Here is an 18,103-nt window from a genome sequence, read left to right as displayed (position 1 = left end):
TAAAAGCAAATAATAATGATATGGTAGGAAATACACACCAAACAGGATGTGTAAATTATTATACAATAAGTATTGTGCAATAGCAAGAAATTTTCAATTGCACAGTATTGCACAATAGCAAGAAATCTTCAATTGCACAGTATTGCGCAATAGCAAGAAATCTTCAATTGCACAGTATTGCGCAATAGCAAGAAATATCCAATAGCACAATATTGTGCAATAGCAAGAAATTGTCAATTGTACAGTATTGTGCAATAGCAAGAAATATTCAATTGCACAGTATTGTGCAAAAGAATATACTTTGTAAATTGCTTATTTCTTGATCAATTTCAATGGGGTTTTATTCTTGAATTCTTGGGGTTCTTTAATATGCTGAATCTAACCATGTATTAAGTTTTTGGATTTTGGGCCCTGTTTTTAAATTGGTCCACATTGAGGTCCAAAGGGTCCAAAATTTAACTTTGTTTGATTTCATCAAAAATTGAATTATTGGGGTTCTTTGATATGCCGAATCTAACCGTGTATTTAGATTCTTAATTTTTGGTTCCGTTTTCAAATTGGTCTACATAAAGGTCCAAAGGGTCCAAAATTAAACTTAGTTTGATTTCAACAAAAATTGAATATATGGGGTTCTTTGATATGCTGAATCTAACCATGTATTTAGATTTTTGATTATGGGCCCAGTTTTCAAGTTGGTCCAAATCAGGGTCCAAAATTAAACTTTATTTGATTTCAACAAAAATTGAATATATGGGGTTCTTTGATATGCTGAATCTAACCATGTATTTAGATTTTTGATTATGGGCCCAGTTTTCAAGTTGGTCCAAATCGGGGTCCAAAATTTAACTTTGTTTGATTTCAACAAAAATTGAATATATGGGGTTCTTTCATATGCTGAATATAACCGTGTATTAAGTTTTTGTATGTTGGGCCCCGTTTTTAAATTGGTCCACATTGAGGTCCAAAGGGTCCAAAATTTAACTTTGTTTGATTTCATCAAAAATTGAATTATTGGGGTTCTTTGATATGCCGAATCTAACCGTGTATTTAGATTCTTAATTTTTGGTTCCGTTTTCAAATTGGTCTACATAAAGGTCCAAAGGGTCCAAAATTAAACTTAGTTTGATTTTAACAAAAATTGAATTTATAGGGTTCTTTGATATGCTAAATCTAAACATGTGTTTAGATTTTTGATTATGGGCCCAGTTTTCAAGTTGGTCCAAATCGGGGTCCAAAATTAAACTTTGTTTGATTTCAACAAAAATTGAATATATGGGGTTCTTTGATATGCTGAATCTAACCATGTATTTAGATTTTTGATTTTTGGGCCCCGTTATCAACTTTGTCCACATTGAGATCAAAAGGGTCCAAAATTAAACTTTGTTTGATTTCATCAAAAATTGAATTCTTGGGGTTCTTTGATATGCTGAATCTAACCATGTATTAGATTTTGGATATTGGACCATAATAGGTGAATGTCCAATTTAAAATTTTTAAGTTCTTAGACCACATTCATTCTGTGTCAGAAACCTATGCTGTGTCAAATATTTAATCACAATCCAAATTCAGAGCTGTATCAAGCTTGAATGTGGTGTCCATACTTGCCCAACTGTTCAGGGTTCGACTTCTGCGGTCGTATCAAGCTGCGCCCTGCGGAGCATTTTATTTTTTTTTATGTCAAAATTGTTTTGGGGATCTTTTTTTTTATAAAGGGGGGGGGGGGGGAACCAATTTTGTATCAGCAACATCTTCTAAACCACTTATTATAATCTACTGAAACTATCTCAGATTCTTTGTCATATAATTCAATTGTGCACTTTCCTATTTTGATATTTGATAAAAATAATATTTAGGGTTTTTCTTTTTCAAACATGGACTACGCCTATGCCTTATGTATATGCACCACCTAATTTATGTTACGTATGGTAAAATAAAAAAAAAATTGGGTTTCCAAAACAGAAACATGGACTTTGCAAGGGGTGGGGGGTATAATTTCGTGAGTTCTGCTCACAATACCTCTAGTTTGAGTCTCCCAAACAAAATTTGGAGACTTATTGGTTTTGCTCAGGTCTTATTATTATTACTATGCCACCCTCAATGGAGTTGGGGTGACATATTGTTATTCTACGTTTCTTTTTTTTCTTATTATTGGGGGTGGATAAATTTTTTTACCAGACTAGTTCTCGGAATTGTATGGACCAATTTTCATGGAACTTTACCATAAGGAGGACCACCAAGTGTAGTTGTGCACCTGACATTTGGAAATTGAATGTGTGAGATGGCCACCGTTTTCCATGGAAACTCAAAATTTTAATGGAACATTCTTGAACATTTAACTAAAGATTTGTGCATTTGAAATGGCTGGACTGATAATGATGGAACTATGTCATAATGTGACCCACCATGTGAAATTGTGCACCTGACGTTGGAATGTGCAACATGGCTTCTGTTTCCATGGAAACTGCAAAAATGTGATTTTTTTTTCAAATTTATAAATCATTGTAAAATTTTATATTTTTGACCCAACTTAATGAAACTTTATGGTAATATTGCCTGGAATGTATAGATATGCAAACAGTATTTGGAATTTCCAAAATGGCTGCCATTGCCATGGAAACAGGGGAAAAGATTAACATTGAACCAATGGGAAAACACATTAACGTAGCAGTTTTTCACAGAATATTAGATCAAACCCAGTGAAACTTTACTGATATGTAAGATGGCATGTGCCAATGTGGCATCTGTCTTTGGAATTTTCAAAATGGCTGCTGTTACCATGGAAACAATGCAAAAATGTAAAAAATAAAAAAATGCTCCAAACTTTCTAAAAATTATTAGAAAGATGCTTTGTAATACATATATATGTGCATTCACTGTTTAAAAGATTCAAAGTGGATGGCGTTATAGTGGCAATTGGTGGCCAGGGTGCCATCCGCTATTGCTTGCAATGGCAAATCTAGTTATTATTATTATTATTTTTTTCTTCTACTTCTTTCTCGTAGCAAACCGTCAGCTGCAACTCGACAGTACTTCATGGTATTGTAGGCCTATGTTCCTAGATGACCTTAGGGGTTAAAGTTTTGCAATATGTGAGAGAGAAAGTATTTTTTTCGGTGGTCAAAAGGGGTAGGGTTTACTATAGAAGTCTATGGGAAAATTGAAAGAAACAATTTCAAATGGTCACAACTGGAAATCTAATGAAAATAATGATAAGGGGTCTTCAGTAACTATTGTAACACTACAATGGGATGATTTGGATTTTTTTTTTCCAGGAGAGGGGCTTTTCTTTTTTTTTTGGGGGGGGGGGGGGGAGAGTAAATTCGGCTTGAAATGTGACACTTTCAGCACTATTTAGTGTTACTTATTCTATTTACCTTCATTATATCTTCTTTTCCAGCATACTTATATCGGGCGCATGCTCCCTAGACCTGGGTCTAGGGAACCCCTGCCCAAATTTTTTTGAAGTGTGTTCCAAAAACACATTTAAAAGCATTTCCAGCATTATACAGGCCCTGGGGGATACAATAAAGCTTCATTTTTCATTTGTAGACTTTTAACAGTATTTCCATTATATCTTTTTCAGCATACTTATATCGGGCGCATGCCCCCCAGACCTGGCGGGTAAGCCGGAGTCTGTGAACCCCTGCCCAAATTTTTTTGAAGGGTGTTCCAAAAACACATTTAAAAGCATTTCCGGCATTATAAAGGCCCTGGGGGATACACTAAAGCTTCATTTGTAGACTTTTAACAGTATTTCCATTACATCTTTTTCAGCATACTTATATCAGGCGCATGCCCCCCAGACCTGGCGGGTAAGCCGGAGTCTGGGGAACCCCTGCCCAAATTTTTTTTGAAGGCTGTTCCAAAAAGACATTTAAAGGCATTTCCAACATGATACAGGTTCTTGGGAGTACATTTTTTAGGGGGAGAGGAATTCAATTGCTGTTATTTTGGGAGACTTTCGTAACAGCATCTTGTTACAATGATATCTTGTTTTACTTGACACTGTTCATAGAGAGGAAATGTGTTTAATTTTTATTTATCTCAGATGCTGTCAAATGTGGTCTGCATTATTTACCCAAGTTTCAATGGCCAGTGTAGTGAGTCAGCAAACGGTTGATTTTAGGGATGCTATATTCAAAATATAAAAGATTAATGATGGTTTTTTAAATCAAATGTTCAGAAAATTTTGCTGTAAAATCTTATCTAAGTAGGATGGTAGATTAAAATAATTTTTGAAATGATGTACATGTACAAAAGATATTCTATTCAGCATAAAAATTCAAAGCCCAACTCCACCAGAATAAATGGCTTGTGCCTTCTATACATTGACTTGCTACAGGTTGAATTCATTTTTTTTGTTTTAAGTTTAAATTTTTGTTATTTTTGTCGAGCCTTCGACTTTAGTCGAAAAAGCGAGACATAGCGATCCTACATTCCGTCGTCGTCGTCGGCGGCGTCCACAAATATTCACTCTGTGGTTAAAGTTTTTGAAATTTTAATAACTTTCTTAAACTATCCTGGATTTCTACCAAACTTGGACAGAAGCTTGTTTATGATCATAAGATAGTATCCAGAAGTAAATTTGGTAAAAATAAAATTCCATTTTTTCCGTATTTTACTTATAAATGGACTTCTGCCGGTAAATATTACATTCACTCTGTGGTTAAAGTTTTTAAAATTTTAATAACTTTCTTAAACTATCCTGGGTTTGTACCAAACTTGGACAGAAGCTTGTTTATGATCATAAGATAGTATCTAGAAGTAAGTTTTGTAAAAAAATAAATCCATTTTTTCCTTATTTTACTTTTAAATGGACTTAGATTTTCTGCTAGGAAACAACACATTCACTCTGTGGTTAAAGTTTTTAAAATTTTAATAACTTTCTTATACTATTTTGGATTTGTACCAAACTTGGACAGAAGCTTGTTTATGATCAAAAGCTAGTATCTAGAAGGAAATTTTGTAAAAAAATAAATCCATTTTTTCCGTTTTTTACTTTTGAATGGACTTAGATTTTCTGCCAGGAAACAACATATTCACTCTGTGGTTAAAGTTTTTAAAATTTTAATAACTTTCTTATACTATTTTGATTTGTACCAAACTTGGACAGAAGCTTGTTTATGATCAAATGCTAGTACCTAGAAGGAAATTTTGTTTTCTTCTAGTTAACATTACATTCAGTCTGCAGTTAAAGTTTTTAAACATTTATTAGATTCATAAACTATCCTGGAATTTTACCAAACTTGGACAGAAGCTTCTTACATTAAAAGATAGTATCAAGAGGAATATTTTTATTGATTTACTTCCTCATATTTGTTGAGCCTGCGATTAACAGAAAAAGTAGGCGAGACACTGGGTTCCGCGGAACCCTTACGAATTTTTTTATTGCATTGTCTTTACTTCCTAACAACATCCAGATAAAAAGTACAATTTAATGATATTCCACATAAAACTTATAAACTGCAGATAGTAACAACCTTAATGACATTAAATCTCAAGTGGGCAATTAGATTTCTGACAAAAAGAATGAACCTGCAAATGAGACAGAAGAGTGAATGGAATGTTGAAAAAATGTGTAACAATTGGAGATGTGGGAGTAAAACTGAAAAAGTATGAAGATCTTATTGTCCTTAGAATGTTTTAAATTTTAACTAATTAGGTATATACTTACCATGCATGTGCATTATTTGTGGAAGTAAAACAGAGAAAGTATGAAGATCTATGTCTAATTATTATAAATATCTAAATGGTCAGTAGCAAACAGACATAACAAGTCCCTTCCTCTACAGTTATCAGAAAACATGATACTAAACCCCTAACGGGAGGGATTGTGCTTGATTTTCATATGATAAAGACATAATCTTTCAATCAGTTTTATTGAGGTCTGGAGCTGGCATGTCAGTAACTGCTAGTAGTCCTTTGTTAATTTATGTATCATTGTCATTTTGCTTAGTTTCTTTTGTTACCTATTCTGAATTAGGACTCACACTTCTTTTACACGAGTTTTACTGTGCGTATTGCTGTGTGTTTGTTTATTCTACATTGCCTAGAGGTATAGGGGGAGGGATGAGATCTCTCAAAACATGTGTAACCCCGCCGCATTTTTGCGCCTGTCCCAAGTCAGGAGCCTCTGGCCTTTGTTAGACTTGTATGTTTTTTAATTTTTGTTCATTTATGTGTTTTGGAGTTCAGTGTGACGTCCATTTTCATTGAACTAGTACACATTTTTGTTTAGGGGCCAGCTGAAGCCTGCCTCCGGGTGCGGGATTTTCTCGCTGTATTGGTGGCCTTGGGCTGTTTTCTGCTCTTTGGTCAGACAAACTGTTTATATATGACACATATTCTATTCATTTATACACCCCATTAGTGTCAAAGTAATACATTTAATATATAAAAAATATCTAATAAAATGCTCCGCTTGGGCGCAGCTTGATATGACCGCAGGGGTCGAACCTAGAACAGTTGGGGCAAGTATGGACACAACATTCAAGCTTGATACAGCGCTGAATTTGGATTGTAATTAAATATTTGACACAGCATAGGTTTCTGACACAGAATGAATGTGGTCTAAGAACTTAAATTTTTTTAAATTAACTATTCAAACCATATAACTATTTTTTGCTTTTATATATAAATCAGAAATAACCAATTTAAAATAAGAAATTTTAAAGAAAAAAAAAAGAAAAAAAAAAATCCCCCCCCCAAAAAAAATTTTTTTGAACCCCCTTATGATTCATCACCCCCAAACTCAATCCCAGCCTTCCCTTTGTGGTATGGTACCTTGCAGTACAATTTCAGAGAGATCCATACACTTGAACACAAGTTATTGTCTGGAAACTGGAAAAATGCTTGTTTTTTGGCCCCTTTTTGGCCCCAAATTCCTAAACATTTAGAGCAATTACCCCCAAACTCAAACCCAGCTTTCCCTTTCTGATATGGAACCTTGCAGTACAATTTCATAAAGATCCATGCACTTACAAACAAGTTATTGTCCTGAAACTAGAAAAATGCTTGTTTTTTGCCCCTTTATGGCCCTTAATTCCTAAAATTTTGAGGGAATTACCCCCAAAATCAATCCCAGCCTTCCATATGTGGTATGGTACCTTGCAGTACAATTTAAGAGAGATCCATACACTTGAACACAAGTTATTGTCTGGAAACTAGACAAATGCTTATTTTTGGCCCCTTATTCCTAAACGCTTTGGGCAATTACCCCCCAAACTCAATTCCAGCTTTCCCTTTGTGATATGGAACCTTGTAGTACAATTTCATTAAGATCCAAACACTTACACACAAGTTATTGTCATGAAACTAGAAAAATGCTTGTTTTTTGCCCCTTTTTGGCCCCTAATTCCTAAAATTTGGAATCAATTACCCCCAAAATCAATCCGAGCATTCCCTTTGTGATATGGAACTTTGTGGTACAATGTCAGAGAGATCCATACACTTACACACAAGTTATTGTCATGAAACTAGAAAAATGCTTGTTTTTTGCATTGAAGACCCATTGGTGACCTTCGGCTGTTGTCTGCTCTATGGTCGAGTTGTTGTCTCTTTGACACATTCCCCATTTCCATTCTCAATTTTATTGTTTTTTGCCCCTTTTGGCCCCTAATTCCTAAAATTTTGAGGCAATTACCCCCAAAATCAATCCCAGCCTTCCCTTTGTGATATGGAACCTTGTGGTACAATGTCAGAGAGATCCATACACTAACACACAAGTTATGTCTGGAAGTTACAAAAATGCTTATTTTTGGCCCTTTTTGGCCCCTTATTCCTTAACTGTTGGTACCATAACCCCAAAATCAATCCCCACCTTCCTTTTGTGGTATTGAACCTTATGGTAAAATTTCATAGAGATCCATTCACTTAAACTAAAGTTAGAGTGCGAAAACCAATGTGTCTTCGGACGACAACGACGACGCCAACGTCATACCAATATACGACCGCAAAATTGTTTTGCGGTTGTATAAAAATAACACATTTATAATCACAGTTGTAATAAAAAACAAAATGTAGGTCTAACTTTTTGTAGTATTTTTAAATTTTTTAAATTTAAATGCAGAATTAAAAAAAAATCATTGTAAAGGCAGCATGATGATTTTGTTCATGTACATATTTTTCCATTATTTACAGTTTTCCTTTATTTGTTTTTTCTCAACTATTTTTGGATGCAAAATATTTCACTTTGATGGAAAATGCAGAATATAACCTGAACTTAATTGGGTCACCTCTCGCACTTGGGTGGTTTATTCTTGATATATCTTCTAATTTAACAGAAAAACAATACTACCGGTATCTAAATGTTTTATCTGAGACGCTCTTTGGGAAGTCAAATTTCTGCTTTATGGTGTTGTTTACGCGGGTTTAATTGTCAAAATCTGAGGATTGTGCTGTAAATGATAAAACACTTTTATGTAAATATGGATAATTTCAGGATATTTCAATTTTTTTTTAATATGTTTAAAGTCATATTGCTGTTTGTTTTTGCAAATTTATAGGTATTTAACAAAGTTCTGAAATTTAAAGCATTCTGTGTATTATTTCCCTTGCACACATTCAAACACAATTATCAAGAACACACAAGACTCAAGAAGTAGGGTCAGCATACATGTATTCACATGGGCAGTCTCTAAACCACATTTTTGTCTTCAGATAAAAAATTTTAATGACATTTTCTGTAAGTATCTGAAAGTTACACATGTAAAGTTGCAAAAAATTGAAAAATTTACTTTTTCAAGTCATGTTTGTATTACCAATTTTAAAATTTTTGACTGAATATCGTAGCACACAGGTAAGTCTTTCAGTTTGCAATATACCAAATTTCTTCTGATAAACTCCTAAATAAATTGAAGGTATTTTTCTTGTGCTTGTCTGATAGTCCATATTTATGCAGTTTGTAACATTATTAACCCCATGCATTCATTATTTGCTACTGTAGTTCATATACATGTCATAACATCTTTGTTTTAGATTAAACAGAAAGTTAATTGCTTCAGTTCACTTTATATTGTCTGTCCTTGAAGGTACTTCAATTCTAGTATCAAGATTTTAAGAAAAAGCTCTCAAAATAATCTTAAGGCTCCACTAAGGTCTGGATAGTATCAAGAAATCAAATTAATTTAGTACTTAAAAATCATTAATGAGCTGCGATATTACAGTATCTTAATGATTTAGATATTGCAAAAAATAAAATGACACATGAATAGACATTTTTTACATATGTGTCTTTCATTTATCTTTTTTGTCATGGTGTGAAATGTAACATAGACCTGTGTATTATCAGGATAAAACAAATGGCCTATTAACATTTTTGTTCATAATCGCCATATTCTTATGACCATTTTTATATTTCAATATATATTACAATAGACAGAATGAAGTTCCTCCAACATTCTTGACTAATTTCAAGAGATATTGTTTAATTGCAATCATTTAGCAACAGTTTGAAAGAAAAAATATCTATTTGTCAACAACATTTTATAGGTTGCACTTTGTAAATATAGCTGATTTATAAACAACACCTATTTTGGGGAATAATTTAATCTTCATTAATATCTTGTTTTGTTTACCTACTGGTTCCCAGATATGATCATCTTGTTTCATCTCATAGAGATACAACCTTGGAATTTTACCAGTATAAATGCATTTGGATTGCTGACTTTAATTTAAGGGAGGGGTAGTACAAAGTTTTAGTGAAAGCTTAAACACTAAGGATTTGGAGGCCTATAAATGTTGAAAATATGCCACACAACCCAATCTTTTGATCTTTTTAAAAAAAAAAAAAAGAGAATGTGAACTTTTTATTCCAGAAATATTTTTTCCAGCCCTTCATAGTTAAAGAGGGCCAGTTTTAGGGGATAAATGAGGTTCCTATGGAAAAATGCATTGTGTGATTTACAACAGTGCAACCTATAGGGAGAAGATGCATCTGGCAAGTATTGTGGTGGTGTTAAATACACTGACCAATAATTGCAGCATTTTCACCACCATTTATATATATATATTCCAGACCATATGTGTATGTCCTTGAACGGTACGCATATGGTCCACCATACATTTTTTTTTCTCTCAGAAATATACATATAGTCCAACCGACTGTACATGCATGGGCTGGGTAGGTCTTGCACCTATTTATAGACAATAATCAAATCGTAACTTTTGAAAAGGTGTGGTACTATGGTGAATTTGACAAAGTTTCATTTTTTTTCAGTTCAACTGAAGTAATTTTATCCAGTAAAATTTCACGAACAACACTTTTATAAATTAAAAAAAAGTATTTCTATCCAAAAAGTTAAACGATAGAAGTTGAATAATTAAGTAATAGATGCTTGGAAAATAGTTTGTATAACAATGGCATGATAGAGATGTTTTAACAAAACAATAGTTTAAGATACTCAGATAACACAAAAACTGTTCTACAGCTGTTTTCAAATTTGAATTTGCCTTTTCCTTTTGCATTTTGTGAATGTTCAAGGCACTTCAATAATTAAATAATTAATTGATAGGGGTGCTGCTAAGGTTCTCTTACCCCAACCTTTTCATATAATTTAGATTTTAAACATGCATACCATTTCATATATTGTGTAGATAAAAATGTAACCTTTTCCCATATTGGTTGGGGTTCGTGTGATGTATAGGAAAAGTAGGAATACCAAAGTGTCATAAGAGGGGAAATTTGTGGACAAAAATACAGCCAGAAACACCAAGAGAGATGACAGACAAAGAAAAATTAGCAAATAATTGACCTCATCATATATTTCTGATAGTTTCCCCCACCTATTAACATATTTTCAATCTGGAAAATGTGACCCATTCCAGCGGCACATCCTATCACCTTCTATATAGGAAGTAACCCCGACCCTTTCTGAGTAGCTACATGTAGATAAGTTTTAAAGAATATCTGTTGAAACACTCTTAGGTAAAAGAGTCACCGTAGAAGTTCTACAGTATAAACCACACTTGATAAGTATTAGATACACCACAAGGACGTTAGCCGGAGTATGTTTAATTTACACCCCAAGATATTATGAGCAATGGATGGACAGACCAGAAAACATAATGCTCCTCTGGGGGTGTGGGGGGATATAAAATGATATATTTCTACAATTTCATGAATTTAGGAGGGGGTCTTTCAGCAATTTTACATTAAATAATGGGAAAGCATGATAAATGCAGGGTATCCAATTACATATAATGACATTCTAGTGAAAATACAATGTACTATATAAATACATCAGATATCATGACAGTTCTACATGTAATGAGATAAGCTGTGATATCTTATCAAACCACTTACTTTTATCATTTCTTTTATGTCTTTGGTTAAGTTATATGATAATGGTTCATTTTTTACATGTAAGCCTGTAGAAATTATCTTTATTACCTTTACTAAAACAAATCTTATATTTATTACTGCTACTGCAATAAATTACATGTAATGGGTTGCAAACTGCTTGTCACTAAACAATGATATGATCAGAAATTACAGACAAAAGTACTGATAAAATAATTACATGGAATCTGGTGTTGCATATGTAATGATTTGTACTGTACAGACAACAATGCAAGATAAACTAATGAAAGCTCATAAAATTGCCGAATTCAAAATTTAACGAAATTTAGACTACTAATCCAGTCACATTTTTATGAATAACGAAAGTATCACAGACATTTATGAATTAACAGTATTATACCTATAACACTAACCTCCATAATTATAATGGCCATGACAGGTTCTTTCTTCTAGTTCTGTGTCTAAAGTCAATAACATCTGTCCATCTCTATTGGAGTCATCAAATACTATCTTAAAAATATATTTTCAATGTGGATTATTTGTATCATTTAAGAAATGAAATACAATGTGGATTATTTGTGGGATGATAAGTTTTCGTGGATTTTGTGGGTAAAAAAAAACCCTGAATTTTCTGTAGGCTTGCATTCAGTATTTGTTACAACCACAAAATCAAGTATCCACAAAAATTAAATGTTTACTCGATCCACAAAGAAATGATTCCACAGTATATATTTTATAAGTGTCAGTCCAGGATGGAAAAACCTAAATGAATACTACATCTAATTCATGTATATCAAATCTAATTCAAAATACACAGAGAGTTAACCTGGATCAACACAGAATATGTAATATTATACAAACAAATTGATATATTTCTCGGTAGCTGGAAGTATAAATAAAAGAAGAATGTGTCTGAAGACACCAATGCCTCCGCTCAAGCTTTGCAATTTTCCAAGTTAAAAAAGGGGCATAACTCTAGAAAGGTAAATGACTCACTGCCCAAATTCGATCCCTGTCTGCGTGTTATTGTTTTTAGTATTATGTATGAGTTTCATAAAATTTGGATGAGGCAAACCTAACTTAGAGTGAGGAAACAAAATGGGATGGACAAATGTAAAGACGGACGGACGAATGGAAAGACAGACGGTCAAGGGTAACTATTAATGACCCTTTTACTTTCTGTGGGGACATAAAAATATACTAGATAACTTATAAACCATTCCCATGTTTGAAGACATAATGATTATGAATTATTTTTAGTTGTTTCTCACAGGAAGAACTTTGAACTTTCTGAAAATATAAAAAAAATTATCAATAGCCTTAGCTTAGTGTTAATACTATATTCAATATGAACCGATTATCAGGTTGTCTGCATATTGATATTGTAAAATATCAGCTGTGAGTCACAATAAGAAGTCACAAAGACATGATATGTAATTTTATGAAGAGATGAGCAGAGTAATACAGACAGTAAGAACACCAATAATATGTGATACCAAGCAGTTGAAAAGGCCATGGAATCGAAAGCCAACTTACAAGGCCATGGACTAAGAAACATTCAGGTGCTACTTTTCTTCCTTCTGCATTTAGTCTGTAGGATTTTATTTTGAACTTCAGGGTCAACTTGATAATCCTAAAAAGAAACAGAGGAAAGCAGGTTTTAAATAAATCTTTAAAATGTGTAAAAGATTTGAGGAACCGTCACAGGTTTCCTTCTAGTATTTTACCTTTTCAAAATTAATTTCTCAAATTTATACCTGGTAAAAAATTTCTATTTTTGTCTCTCTGATGCACGATTATGTGGAATATACAAATATTTATATTTCTGTTCTTCTACATAGTATTTATAACCAAGCATACTTTGAAATAATGACTGTGAAATAAATATTTTATAGATGTCCTCAGACTTGTTATCTATGAAGGGTATTCAAACAGGTAAAAAGAATGCTCTAAAATACTGTACTAATATAAGATTACATAATATCCAAACTAGATATGTTTTTTGTTTTGTGACTACATATTACATGTGAAATAGATATATTTTGTTGTTTTTTGACAGGACAAATTACCTGTGAAATAGATATGTTTTTTGTTTTGTGACAGGACATATTACCTGTGAAATAGATGTGTTTGGTTTTTTTTTGACACTACAAATTACCTGTGAAATAGATATGTTTGTTGTTTTGTGACAGTAACATATTACCTGTGAAATAGATATGTTTTGTTGTTTTGTGACAGTAACATATTACCTGTGAAATAGATATGTTTTGTTGTTTTGTGACAGTAACATATTACCTGTGAAATAGATATGTTTTGTTGTTTTGTGACAGTAACATATTACCTGTGAAATAGATATGTTTGTTGTTTTGTGACAGTAACATATTACCTGTGAAATAGATATGTTTTGTTGTTTTGTGACAGTAACATATTACCTGTGAAATAGATATATTTTGTTGTTTTTTGACAGGACAAATTACCTGTGAAATAGATATGTTTTGTTGTATTGTGACAGGCAATTTTACCTGTGGAATAGATACTTTTCATAATTTTGAGACAGGGCATTTATATTACCTGTGAAATAAATTTGTTTTGTTGTTTTGAGTTAGATACTCCTTGATGTCATATTTATCCTCTGTCTTTCCTGTTGTTTTATTTGTTTCTTGTACTGGATACACAAAAACACAATCTGAAATTAATGTTAAAACTTAAAATCACCATACTTACTAAGGATTCTGTAGGATTTATTTACATCATTTTTGAAGATTAATTAAAGCAAAGGTGAAATAAATAACTTTGCCTAGTAAAAATTTCGATTTGGATGGTTAAGGATGCATTTTAGCCCAGTTGGAATAAAACGATTATCTGCCACATTTTAAAATTTACAAAATTGCAGCATTGTCATATATACAAGCATATCTTACACAACAAATATCCTTCAACCATAGATTTTAAGTCATACAAGTCTTAGACTCTCTAACAAACAAAATATTATACTTCATCTGTTAGAAATGTAGATTTAGGTGAACAATTGCTAATGAGACTTGCTTGAAAGCACAAAAGTTGGGGAAATTCTAACGAATCTTTGTGTACAATTTGTACTCATATCATTTAAACTGTTTAATATAAAAATACTTTAAGTACATGGTATGTGTAATTCAAAATTTTCATAGGACACGCCACAACCATAAGACAGGACGATATTGATCGAATAAGGTAGTGGTATACATTTGTGATATAAACTCGAATGGTATCAATTTTTATTAAAGTAGGCTATTGTTTTTCTTTTTTATCAAAGATATCATGCAAAGCAGTATCCATATATCCAACAGCCATATACAGATATTTAGTTTGCCATTTCTTGTGAGACTTATCTGTTGCTTGTCAACTTCACCATTATGTCAATGATTAGACAACTACATCAGATATTTTCCTTTTTTTTTGGTTGCATTTCAACTATTGGAAAATAAACTGATCTCATCCTTTTGCAAAATAACCTTTAATGGTGACATTTTAAAAATTGCTAATCAATCACTGGTTAATCCTTTTAATCACTGAGCTCTAGTTTCCACTTTACACAAAACTTTATTCTATTTTTTCTCATTAAATGTTTCACAGCGCTGGAAACTTTGTAACTTTGTTAAATGGTACTAATGCAGAGAAGATAGCAGAAATTTTGTTACATGCAGTAATTTTTCTCTCTTCTTTTCTTGTTCAATTTGTTTTACATTGAACCAGCTCAGGTTGAACAATGTCAGTCACAATATTCTGTATATTATCCCTGTATGACCAGCTCAGGTTGAACAATGTCAGTCACAATATTCTGTATATTATCCCTGTATGACCAGCTCAGGTTGAACAATGTCAGTCACAATATTCTGTATATTACCCCTGTACGACCAGCTCAGGTTGAACAATGTCAGTCACAATATTCTGTATATTATCCCTGTACGACCATTTCAAGATTGCTTTAACTTGTTTTAGGTCCAGAATTAGATTGTAATACTTGTCACTGGCCATTATTTAACTTACTAGAAAATAATGTAGTAATAATATGAATAGCATGAATTTCAGGAAGACTGAGGAACAAATTTTAAATTTTCATGTTATTGTAAAAATAATGATTAAAAGTGCTATAAAACCAACTGTGTGGTCCAAGAAGTCTCTACAGAAGTCCCTTACTGTTCAATGTCTAATGCTATCTAGATTTTCAATTTTATTAGCCCCAGGTTCTGTAATACACAGTAAAAGACATACATTCTACTGACTTTGCAATCAAATCACTGTAACCTGTTCATTGTTCTGTATTGAGTCAGCAAAGCTACTATTGCGGCAACTAGATTTATACGTGACAGTATATTGTACTTCTTTGAGTGTGTTTTCTTGAATTAAAACTATGGAAGTGTTTTATATACTTCCCAAATCATTCATTTATTTATCATATTTATACATAATATATGAATAAAAGGAGATGTGTGGTATGATTAAATGAGACATCAACCCAACGACACAAAAGACATTCAGAGTTCAATAAAGGTTTTCGACAGTACATAAAAATGAGACCATGTATATTGATAATTTTCTTTATAAAAATACAGTGAGCCATGAGCATGTTATATTCTTCAAAACAGGCATCAAATTTTGCATGGCAGTCTAAAAAAATGTTCATCTTTCATGGACAATTACCTTTCTAAACCTATATTTTTCAAGGCTAGAAGTCATACGAGACAATGGGAGTTATATACTGTGAAGGGACACCATTTGATACTTGTGGAGGGGTGCAGGAGGATTCTTGAAATGAGTATTCTAAAGTTAAAAACAATAACTTTGTCCTAAACAGGATGAAAATGAATACTGCTGGTAATGAATGTGTACAAAAGTAAAAAATACACGTATAAATATGCCCTAAAATACAACCAAAAATATGCACTGAAATATAAGCTGATGAGATCAATACTTCATGGTAAACAATATTAACCAAGACTTATACCTGAGAATGTGCTCATTTTAAATTATCACATTTTTATATTCAGTGAACCGTGTAATAGGGATCAAAACAGAAATCTGCCATTTAATATGAAAAGTTCACATTACGGTAAACATGTGTCCCAAAAATTAAGTTGATGTGACCACACCTTCATTACCTAAATCAAAATCTTAACCTGATACAGGACAAACTAACAGGCAGAGGCACAGAGCAGAAAACATAAGGCCCCCTTTCTATCATAGAATGACATAAAAATGAATGTAGGTTCATTGCAAATGAAACAAATGTAACAACAATAATAAGCTCTTCATTATTTCAGATAAGAAATATAAGCTATGGTTTCTGCTATGTTAAAAGTTTAAGTTAATTTATCTGTACTCAGTACTTGACTTTTATGTATCATATTATTGATTCTATTTTCGTTATTCATTAGGAGATATTTTTATAACATTGCCCTCCATAAGTACTATCTCTTGATTTTATTGTTTTTCTGTCAAGTGGTTTCCTTTCTTATATCCATATGTATGTAATGTATTTGGTAAAACCATTTTTTAAACAAGAGGCTGTGAATTGGAAATCCAGTTAAAAATTCAATAATAAGTATTTGGTTTTGATGACAGATCCTTGATTGATCCTGTTGAATCTTTCCACAACTTTCTTAACTCAGTGCAATGTAGAGCTTAACAGACTGTATTTTGCACTCTAGATATTTTCTAGTTACTTGTGTTGTTTGGTTGCTGTCTCTTTGGTATATTACCCTACATATTTAAAACGTAATCAGTCTCAGTTTGGGAGGTTGTCTTACTGATATATCGTACATAAATATGAGGAGATGTAGGTAACATTAATGAGGGGTGGTAGGAGGAGGTGTCATCCAGAATTCCCCCAAAAATAAAGTATTCTTTCCAAGATCCCTAAATTGATCATTAATTTCTGAGTCCCTATAAGGGTAAATCCAGAATTCCCACAAAATTAAGGCCCAATCCTGTATTTCCCGTAAAAATAAAGCCTAATCCAGACGTCCTGAAAAAGGTCCTTCTGCCCCTCATCAATGAGACAGCTTGTCTCCATCATCTATTCTATCTTATATCATGTCATTCAATAAATCAACATTTTAAATATTGTTTACCTGTCATGTTAAGTTGCTTAGTAACATTTTAAATATTATTTACCTGTCATGCTTAGGTGCTTAGTAACAAACCTACCTATGACTAAAAAGTTTAGAACTGAAGCATAAAAATAAGTTGGATAATTTTTCCAAAGCATTTAGTTTTCCGGTATCACCATCCTTGGAATTTTTCTCACATCAGTATTATCATACCTTGATTTTTCTCTGAATAAAAGCTGAATGTTCCATTAGGATAAAGAGTGCCACCATTGTAATGTTCGCTGCACAGTTCCATGGCTCTCACAGATCCGTTCTGACGTACCAACTGGAAAACAGCAAGAGCTGTGTCTTCTGTCCGATTATACTAAAAAATTGTAAAATAAATCAATAGGTTTTCTATTATAAATACTGCAGAGTTCCATTGGTCTTAGCTACCAGGCTTTAATTTTTAAGCATGTCCCTATATTGTCATTATTTCCTTAGATCTGAAATAGTTTATTGAAAGTGTCAATATGTTTATACCAAAAACAGTGCATTTTTATTGGCCTAATGACTGAATCATTTTTGTATAAAATATCAAAAATTAAAACTGTAACTAATATCATATGATAACCATGGCAACTTACTAAAACCCCTGTGTTTATTTGAACCTATGATAGCCATAACTAATGGCTATTAGGAAAATAATTTAGTGCTTATAAAGTATACACAC

At 32.5% G+C, this 18,103-nt stretch overlaps 1 protein-coding gene across 1 annotated transcript in view; it reads right to left on the bottom strand.

The window, feature by feature from the left end:
• The window catches only part of LOC127737427 (mucolipin-3-like), a 57,048-nt gene that overhangs the window by 30,025 nt on the left and 8,920 nt on the right, over nt 1–18,103 (bottom strand). Inside the window, exons 4-7 of the mRNA XM_052248087.1 lie at nt 17,605–17,755; nt 13,871–13,985; nt 12,836–12,932; nt 11,713–11,809 (exon numbers count right to left, since the gene is read on the bottom strand). Coding sequence (XP_052104047.1) covers nt 11,713–11,809; nt 12,836–12,932; nt 13,871–13,985; nt 17,605–17,755 — 460 coding nt within the window. The remainder of the gene's footprint in view (nt 1–11,712; nt 11,810–12,835; nt 12,933–13,870; nt 13,986–17,604; nt 17,756–18,103) is intronic.

This window comes from Mytilus californianus, unplaced genomic scaffold, assembly GCF_021869535.1.
Source record: "Mytilus californianus isolate M0D057914Y unplaced genomic scaffold, xbMytCali1.0.p SCAF_1, whole genome shotgun sequence".
NCBI lineage: Eukaryota > Metazoa > Mollusca > Bivalvia > Mytilida > Mytilidae > Mytilus > Mytilus californianus.
Note: the sequence above shows the minus strand (reverse complement) of the source record. Positions and strands in the feature narration are given on the sequence as shown.